Source organism: Ornithorhynchus anatinus, chromosome 11, assembly GCF_004115215.2.
Source record: "Ornithorhynchus anatinus isolate Pmale09 chromosome 11, mOrnAna1.pri.v4, whole genome shotgun sequence".
Taxonomy (NCBI): Eukaryota; Metazoa; Chordata; class Mammalia; order Monotremata; family Ornithorhynchidae; genus Ornithorhynchus; species Ornithorhynchus anatinus.
The window spans coordinates 15,257,389-15,266,498 of NC_041738.1; the positions used below are offsets into that span (position 1 = coordinate 15,257,389).

At 60.8% G+C, this 9,110-nt stretch overlaps 1 protein-coding gene across 1 annotated transcript; it reads right to left on the reverse strand.

Moving 5' to 3' along the window:
• Positions 1 to 104: 104 nt before the first annotated feature.
• On the reverse strand, positions 105 to 7,380 carry RAB5C (RAB5C, member RAS oncogene family). The gene is made up of 6 exons (XM_029075827.2): positions 7,306 to 7,380; positions 3,401 to 3,663; positions 2,184 to 2,335; positions 1,488 to 1,610; positions 1,253 to 1,346; positions 105 to 1,024 (listed from the first exon to the last, which is right to left on the reverse strand). Exons 2-6 carry the CDS (start codon positions 3,564 to 3,566, stop codon positions 903 to 905), a joined length of 657 nt encoding a protein of 218 aa, XP_028931660.1. The 5' UTR covers positions 3,567 to 3,663; positions 7,306 to 7,380; the 3' UTR covers positions 105 to 902.
• Between the last annotated feature and the right edge of the window lie 1,730 nt (positions 7,381 to 9,110).

Sequence of the window (9,110 nt, forward strand, 5' to 3'; positions counted from 1 at the left end):
AGACCGTCCGAGACCATCTGCTCTCTGCCTCCTCCTGGAGAAGGGCCTGGCTGCATGATGGACCCGTGGGCCCGGGGCTGGCGCAGAAGGAAGGAGACGGCCGCTAGCCCGGGTGGACTGTATTGTTGACAAGATACTGCTCGGTTACAAGGTGAAGAAAACAAACAATACAAAATACAGAAAAGGTCACTGCCCCTCTCCCCCCCTCCCTCCCACCCCCCCAATACTCATAATTAGGATTTGGTCAAACTTGGGTGTGGCCCCAAGGAGCTGGGGGATGGAGGAGTTCTGGAAGGGGGCTGGGGGCCGTTCCACCCACTGTTCCCAAGGGTAGGAAGGGACCGGGGGCAGAGGGGGAACAAGGCACAGCCCAGAGGGGAGTCTTCTGCCACCGTCACCCCACCCACCCCCTAATACAGGGTCATCCTGTGGGGAGTGAGGAGGTGAGGGGCGGGGGGGGGCCGCGGGGCGGATACCCCAGGCTGGTCCCAGCAGACGAGGCAAGGGAGAGTATGCTCCCACGCAGCTGGGGTGCAAGGGTCAGACCTATCGCTCCAGGAGGGTGGGGAAAGTGGGGGCAAACAGAGTTCATATATATATTAAAAAAGGACTTAAGACTTAAAATGGGATTAGTATTGTACAGGAAGGGGAAGGGGTCAGAGATGGGGAGGGATTGACCCCTTGAGCCTGCGGTCAGGAGTATGTGGAGAAGAAATCATGGCGGGCCCCCAGGCAGGGGCAGCAGGGACCCGGCCTTGTTAAGTGCGATTGGTTAGAGTAGATTCCAGTCAGGGGATGGAGGGAGGTGAGAGAGAGAGAGAGAAAGAAAGAAAGGGAGAGAGAGAAAGAGAGAGAGAGACAGGGAGAGGGAGGGAGGGGGCAAGGGTGGGGGGGCCGCTGGCTCAGTTGCTGCTGCAGCACTGGCTGCGACTGGATGGGCTGCTCTCCTGGAGGTCGACGCCCCGATTCCTGCCCCCCGGCGCGGCCCCCGCACTCTGCGGCTCGTTCTTCGGCAGCTTCTTGGCTGAGGGGACAACGGGATGGGGGTGAGTGAGGGAAGAGCCCCTCCATCCTGGGCTGGGGGGTCTCCGTGTAATACCGGTTGGGGCTTTCCATTGTGTGGTTCAGGACTGGTGGGGGACTTGCGGCGGGGGTGGGGGACAGGGCCCCTGCAGGCCAGACGGGATGAATTGGCATAACCCTCTGCCTGGGGACCCAAAATGTGGACTTGAGGGGGGAGGGGAGGCGTCACCTATGGCCATGAAGATCTCATTGACGTTCATCGCCGTCTTGGCTGACGTCTCCATGAACAGCAGGCTGTTGTCGTCTGCGTAGGCTTGTGCTTCCTGGGCCAGGGAGGGAAATGGGGCTCAGGCAGCTCCCGCCTCGTCCAAATGGCATGGGGTGAGGGGGCCGGGAAGCCCCCAGGTCACCCTCAGCGCCCCCCACCCTCCACAGATCCCACGGTCCCTCTCCGAGCGGCCCACCTGGAAGTCCACGGCTCTCTTGTTGGCCAGATCAGCCTTGTTCCCGGCCAGCGCGATGACGATGTTGGGGCTGGCCTGGCGCTGGAGCTCCTTCACCCAGTTCTTGGCCCGGGCAAATGTGTCCTGCGCCGATGGGGTGGCTCAGCCGGGGGCAACGCAGGCCCAGCCAACCCCCACCAACTCCCGCCATCCTCATCACCCTCTCTCACAACCACCCAGCCTCTCCTACAGCAATCCAACCGGCCCACTTTGCTCTTCTAATGCTAACCTTCTCACCGATCTCATCTCACCACCGACCTCTCACCCACGTCCTGCCTTTGGGTGACCCTCCTCAAATCTGACAATTTCTCTCCCCCATGTCAAAGTCTTATTGAAAGCACATCTCCAAGACATCTTCCCTAAGCCCTCCATTCCTCTTCTCCCACTCCCTTCTCTGTGACCCTTTATTCGTTACCCCCACCTGGCCCCAGAGCACTTGGGTACATATCTGCAATTTATTTAATGTCTGTCTCCCCCCTTTAGACTGTAAGCTCGTTGTGAGCAGGGAATGGGTCGTTTTTTGTTATACTGTACTCTCCCTAGCGCTTAGTAGTGCTCTGCACTCAGTAGGCATCAATAAATAGGACTGACTGATCATCACCCTTCTGGTCAGTCATGACGGCACAGGGGCCTTGCCCACCCCGGGAGGCGGCTCACCGTGTTGGTGATGTCGTAGACCACGATGGCAGCCTGGGCCCCGCGGTAGTACATCGGGGCCAGGCTGTGGTAGCGCTCCTGCCCCGCCGTGTCCCAGATCTCAAACTTGACCGTCGTATCATCCAAGCAGACCGTCTGCGTCAAGAACGCCGCTGCGGGGGACCGCGAGAAGGCCCGGCTCAGGGCAGAGTGCACAACCTGCTCCTGCAGAGCCCGGGTCAAGGAGGAGCAGCCCTGGCCCTCAGACCAACTCTGAAAAGGCTCTTAGGCCCTCCACCCAGCTGGCCAGAGCTGACTCCAGCCCTTCCGCTGGCACTGGGGATGGGACGGCCCGGATCCCATTGGCTTGGGCTGGAAAATCCAGAGCCCGGCAACCTTAGATCCTAGCCAAGACAGCCCTAGCCATTGCTGACCAGCCTGCCTCAGCCCCCAACTGCCACACACACTCTCTCTCACACACTCACACACACATTCGCACGTGCCACAGAAGGATTTCATCACTTCCGCCCGTGCGCGCCCGTGTCCTGGCCTGAGCTGCTGAAGCAGCACCCATAGGCCGGGAAAATGCTGACAGAGCTGCTGCTATTTCCAGCGGGGAGGGGGCAAGGAAGGGCCAGGGCCCCCACCAGCCAGACCGGCCTGTCCTCCTCCCTCAACGCTCTGTTCCACGTGCGAAGTCGTGACCCCCCCAACTCCGGCCCGGATGGGGGGAGACGGGCATGGGCACACACACACACACACACACACACACACACACACACACACAGACCCCCCCCACCCCGCCTCCCTCGCTGGTCTCCCCAGCTCTCCGGGGTGGCAAGCGGGCAGGCTCCAATGAGTCCGGTTCAAAGGGCGTCCAGCCACGGATCGGTAGCAGGAAAGCCAGGTCACCCCCAGCTGCCTGCAGGATGTAGAGCTGGGGCAGAGTGGGGGCAGAGCTGGGGCAGGGGAGGAGGAGGAAGAAAGGCCAGACTAAGCTGTCAACTCCAAGAGGCTGCTGCAAACCTTAACCTCCTCAGCTCACCAACCCCGGTTGTCTCAGACCACTGCCCTTCGGGATGCCGAGCCTCCCTTGCCCTCCCTCAGCATAGACCACTCTGGTGCTCCCCCCGATGGTGCAGACCCCTCCCCCCTGCCCCCACACATACCAGGACTCACCCTGACCCCCAGCCCCACTGGTGCGGGGAACCCCCAGAGCCCCCCACCCGGGCACTCACCCCCGATGGTGCTCTCCTGGTATTCGTGGAACTGGCCCTTGACGAAGCGCAGCACTAGGCTGGACTTGCCCACGGCCGACTCCCCCAGCAGCACCAGCTTGAACTGGCAGATCTTGTTCCCGGCGGCTGGTCCGTTGGGCCGCGCGGCGCCGCCCCGTCCCGCCATGGCCCGGCCAGCTGGGCCGGCCCCAACAGCGTTTGGGGGGCGCGGGGGAGGGGCTGAGGGGACTCGTGGGGCCCACGGCCGGGAGCCGAGACTCCGACTGGGGGCGGGAGAGAAAGGAGCCCAAGGTTAGCACCGCATGCCAGACATCAGCTCGATCCCAGCCCCCATCCCGGCATCCGGCTTCCCTGACAGGGGTAGGGGTGTGTGGGGGTGAGAGGGAGGGCCAGCTGAGCACCCACCCATGGCCAGCATGGGCCAGAACTAAGCGGGTGAAGTCCCACTGTGGGCACCGGCTGGCATAGAGGTGGCGAGCCAAGAGGGTGCAGTATGATGGCCCATCCTCTCCCAACAGCTATAACATGGAGGTCCAGCTCACTGGGGGAGGGAGGCCCCAAGCGCCAGGCCTGCAGCAGGCAAGGTTCCCCCTCACAGCTGGAGGGGCAGGAACATCGAGGGGCTCCGGTGCCCTCACCGGCACAGAGGGGAGGGCAGGGCTCCCGGTTGGCGACCGTGGCGGCTCAGTGCCCATGGATGTTTCCACAGCTGAGGGTGGCCCCGTGGTTTGCTGGCACGGTTGAGAGAACATGTGAGTGGCCCGGAACTCGGGGGCAAAGGGCACGGGCGGATTCCCCAGGCCCGAGAGCCACATGGGTTGTGTTAGTTTTCCGGCCGGCAGCGGAGAGCCATCCCCATCCCCCTGGCCTCCGACAGAGCAGGCGGGGAGGGGTTGCGGACACTCAAGGGAGACCTTGCCCTCGGGACCCCCTGTGACTGTGAGACCCTCCTCTTGGGATACAAATTGGTTACCTGGGGCAAAGGCCCAGTCACTGACCTGATTCCCCAGCACCGCCCAGGTGGGGAGGGAGTGACAGCGTGTAGACTGCTGAGACCCCTTAGGAGGTTCAGCTGAGGGAGGTACATCTAGGTCTTGGGGAGATCCAGCTAACAGGCGGCAGCAAGCCACCGCAGCCCCCACTGCTGCCAGAGACGGCCCCCCACCAGCAACTCCCATCCTGCCTTCCCAGCCCGGGACACGGACCCTCCCCCCGCCTCCATCTCTGCCAGGGACGGCACTCGGCCCGGACAGAGGAAGGGTTATCTCCCAGGGCAGATTTCTGGCTCCCGGGCTTCCTGTTTGAGGCAGAGACTTCCCCACCAGCTCGGAGGCCACCGCATGGCATTCTCTGCGGTGGCCTTCTCTGGGCCTGGGCCACGGCTGGTCGGAGAAAGTAGGCCGAGGGTCCCCGCACACACACTCAGCACCTGCTGGGAGAGGACGTGGGGGGCAGGGAGGGGCCGAGACTGCCAATACAGCCACACTCCCGTAGGCCGGGTACAGCTCAGGCGGCCAGGCCGGGGGGGCTCAGACAGAGTGTGGGGCATCAGGCCTGAGAGGAGGGAGGATGGCAGTGCCCCCCTCCCCCTGCCCCCCTTGGGGAGGCCTGGGCCTGAACCACTGCCACTTATGTTTGAGAGAGTCCTCTCCCCTCCCCCAAGACCTGTCTCTTTGCTCTGACACACAGTGGGCAATGTCCGGGGGCTGGGGGCAGTTGAGGCTACCAACTCCCAATGTTCAGTCCCAGCTGGCTCTGGGATCCCTGCCACCCTCACTCCAGGCTGGAGCAGCAAACGCCAAGGGGAGCGGCTAGCTGAGGTCACAGAGAGAGAGAGAGAGAGAGAGAGATGGGCCCGGTGGGGCCGAGCCCCCTCCATCCCCCTGCCTCTCCCTCCAGGGACCAGGTTGGACCTTCTCCCCTGGAATGTTCCCCCTCCAGCAAGCCTGCCTCTCTGATCATGCCTGGACTCTGGACTCATCCACTCCAGGCCTTGAAAAGACATTAAGTGGAGAAAAGGGAGGGATGATAGACGTCACACACACACATTCAGGGGATGAAGGGGTGCTGCCGCCTCAACGGCATTTCTTGAGCTCTTACTGCGTGCAAAGCACTGTACTAAGCGGTTGGGAGAGTGCAATACAACAGTGTTAGTAAACATATTCCCTGTCTACAACATGCTTCCAGTCCAGATCAGTGCCCTCTCCGCAGGGAGCGGGCGCTCAGACCAACCTTGCTTAGGCCTCGTCTGGTACCCTGTCTCGCCTCGCCCCATTTCTCCCCTCTGGCCAGGCCACGATGGCCTTAACCCTCCCTGCGGGTCACGGGCGTGGGACCTGCTTTGTTTTGCTTTCTGTTTCAAACCAGAATCATTTTTGGGTTCTTGTGAGGTGCTGAACATGAGTATGTGCATGTCCACACACACACGCACACAGTCTTGCCTCCGCAAGGCCATATAATGGGGCTCTCCCCACCACTCTCCCCAGTTGCCATCAGGGCCCGGGGTTGGGACCTACCCCTGTTGATAATGACGATGGCATTTGTTAAGTGCTATGTTCCCCCACATGGGCTTCTATCTCCAAGTGGGAGAAACATGGAGGAGGAGGGGGAGACCCGACAGCTGTTCCCACACCCTCTGAAGGGCAAGCAAGAGGAAAAGGACTGTGAATGCTTGTGAGCAGGTGACCGGCAGGCCAATTAACCCTGAACAGGTGAGACGGGGTGGGGTGGGGCCTCCAGCCTGGAGACCTTTAACCAGGGAACAGAGACCCCGCTGGAGACAGGGACCTGGGCCAGTAGACCCCTCAGGGTTCGTTCCTCTCCTAAACAGGACCCCCTCCTCCTATCCGGAGGGGCAGGGCAGGAAAGTCTGAACCCGCAGCTGATGCACAAACTTTAGCAGAAACTCGGATTCCACCTGAAGAATGATACCCGCTCCGGGGGCCGGGAGGAAGGACCCCTCAGACTGGAGGGAGAGGAGTCCCCAGCTGCCCCGCGGGGCTTAGAGAGCAGGGGCTCGGGAGTTAGAGATCACGGGTTCGAATCCCGGCTCTGCCACTTGTCAGCCGTGTGACTGTGGGCAAGTCACTTCACTTCTCTGGGCCTCAGTTCCCTCATCTGTAAAATGGGGATTCAAACCGTGAGCCCTATGTGGGACAACCTTATTACCCGGTATCTAACCCGGCGCTTAAACAGTGCTCTGCACATAGTAAGCGCTTAACAAATACCAACATGATTATTATAATAATAATCCCATCCGGTCCCCTCCCTCTCCTCCCCGGGGTGCAGACACCAAGGGTCGGCCAAGGAGGCGGAGTCCCCAGTCCCGGGGACCCGTCCGCCGAAGAGGGTCTCCAGGGCAGCTAGAGCCCCCGGCCCTCCCCGCCCCCCAGCCCTTTGGGGGAGGGGGCCCCGGGCCGGCTAAGCTCCAGGGGCCCAGAGCTAGAAGTTGCTGGGGGTCCGGCTCCGGCCAGCGGCCTCTGGGGCACGGAGTCCTGTGGCTTCCTGCTCGGACTAGGGGGAGCCGGACCGGACAGCCCACCTAGGAGGGGCAGTTGGCACAGTCCTCCCGGCTGGGGGTGGGGGAAGCAAGGGCGCTCGCCCTGCCACTGACACACACATACATACATACATACACCCGGGCGGGGGGCACATCGGGCAGAAGGACGCTGGAAATCTGGATGGGGGAAGGACAGGACCCCACCAGAGCTAGAGAGGGTGACCCCCCCTCCCTAAATGGGGGCGCGGAGGCGGGGGAAAAGGGAGAGCCCGGAGGAAGGGGGGCTTTTGGGGGACAGAGGGGGCGAGGCTGGGCTGGGCAGGGAGCTGGGCAAGGGGGCCGCGCGAAGGCGTCTGGGAGGGGCCGGGAAGGAGTCTGGGAGGGGCGGGGGTCCGGGCATACTCACGGCGGCTCCGGGGGGCGAGGCCGGTGGCAGGCGGATGGGGTGGGGGACGGGGACGGGGTAGGGCAGGGTGGGCTGGGCTGGACTCCCCCACCCCCCCCGGGCTGTGTCCCAGGCTCCGGCCTCTACTTCCGCCTTTCAGTCGCTCCGGATCCGGATTCTGCAGCCTTAATCCCGCCCCTCCCCCCCCAAGGTGACTGACGGCCCTGCGGCCCAATCGGCGGGCAACAACACACAAACACACACTTCTCTTTCTTTCTCCTTTTCCCTTTCTTTCTCTTTTTCCCTTTCTTTCCCTCCTTCTCACACACACATAGAGTCTCCCTCGCTGGCGTCCCCCTTCCTTCTTTCCCCCTCGTCCCCAGTAGGGGGCGTCGTCCCAGCGGGCGAGTGACCGCAAAGGACGACGGTCTTTGTAGTCCAAAGGAGGAGGCGGCGGCCTCCTCGACCCCTCGGCCCCCTCGTCCCCCTCAGCCGCCTCCCCCGAGTGGGCCGCCGGGCTCTGGGACCCGCAATCGCCCTTGGGGAAATCAATAAAGAAATAAAGATGAAGTGTTGATGAAGGCGGGGCTCCTGCCCGCTTTCTGTCGAGGCTGCAGCCCTCTCGCCCATCGAGTTCTGCCCCACGGTCCCCTGGGGTTCACTCAGTCGTACTTATTGAGCGCTTACCTTTGTAGAGCCCAGTACTAAGCGCTAGGGAAAGTACAGTGCAACAGTAAACAGTGACATTCCCTGCCCACAACGAGCTCACAGTCTACAGGGGTGTCTTGGGCCAGGGCGGCTGGAATCCCAGTAATTCCTCCATTGGTACTATTTATTCAATAGTATTTCATTCAATAGTATTTATTGGGCGCTTACAATGTGCAGAGCACTGTACTAAGCGCTTGGAATGAACAAGTCGGCAACAGATAGAGACAGACCCTGCCGTTTGACGGGCGCATAGTCTATTTACTGAACATAATAATGGTGGCATTTGTTAAGCGCTTACTATGTGCAAAGCAGTGTTCTAAGCGCTGGGGGGGATACAGGGTGATCAGGTTGTCCCACGTGGGGCTCACAGTTTTAACCCCCATTTTACAGATGAGGGAACTGAGGCACAGAGAAGTGACTTGCCCAAAGTCACACGGCTGCCAAGCGGCAGAGCGGGGATTAGAACCCATGACCTCTGACTCCTAAGCCCGGCCTCTTTCCATTGAGCCACGCTGCTTCTCTAACATCACCCAGTGTGAGCCGAACACTGTAATAATAATAACGATGCTACTTGTTAAGCGCTTACTATGTGTCAAGCACTGTTCTAAGTGCCGGGGTAGATATGAGATCATTCATTCATTCATTCAATAGTATTTATTGAGCTCTTACTATGTGCAGAGCACTGTACTAAGCGCTTGAAATGGACAATTCGGCAACAGATAGAGACAATCCCTGCCCAGTGAGTGGCACACAGTCTAATCTGGGGAGACAGCAGAGCAAAACAGAACAAGGCAAAAACGAGACAACATCATCAAGATAAATAGAATCAAGGAGATGTACACCTCATTAACAAAATAAATAGGGTAATAAATAATATATACAAATGAGCACAGTGCTGAGGGGAGGGGAATGGGGAAGAGCAGAGGGGAGGGGGAGGGGAGGGGAACAGAGGGAAAGGGGGGCTCAGTCTAGGAAGGCCTCCTGGAGGAGGTGAGCTCTCAGTAGGGCTTTGAAGAGGGGAAAAGAGTTAGTTTGGCGCATGTGAGGAGGGAGGGCATTCCAGGACAGAGGTTGAATGTGGGCCAGGGGTCGACAGCAGGATAGGCGTGAACGGGGGA

What these genes read in the sequence shown, in the direction of transcription:
- RAB5C (XM_029075827.2), bottom strand. Translation starts at nt 3,566, where the DNA reads ATGGCGGGACGGGGCGGCGCCGCGCGGCCCAACGGACCAGCCGCCGGG. An exon ending in CCAGGAGAGCACCATCGGGG is followed by an intron (nt 2,336 to 3,400) that starts GTGAGTGCCCGG and finishes GGTCCCCCGCAG; the next exon opens with CGGCGTTCTTGACGCAGACG. An exon ending in AGAGAGCCGTGGACTTCCAG is followed by an intron (nt 1,347 to 1,487) that starts GTGGGCCGCTCG and finishes TCCCTGGCCCAG; the next exon opens with GAAGCACAAGCCTACGCAGA.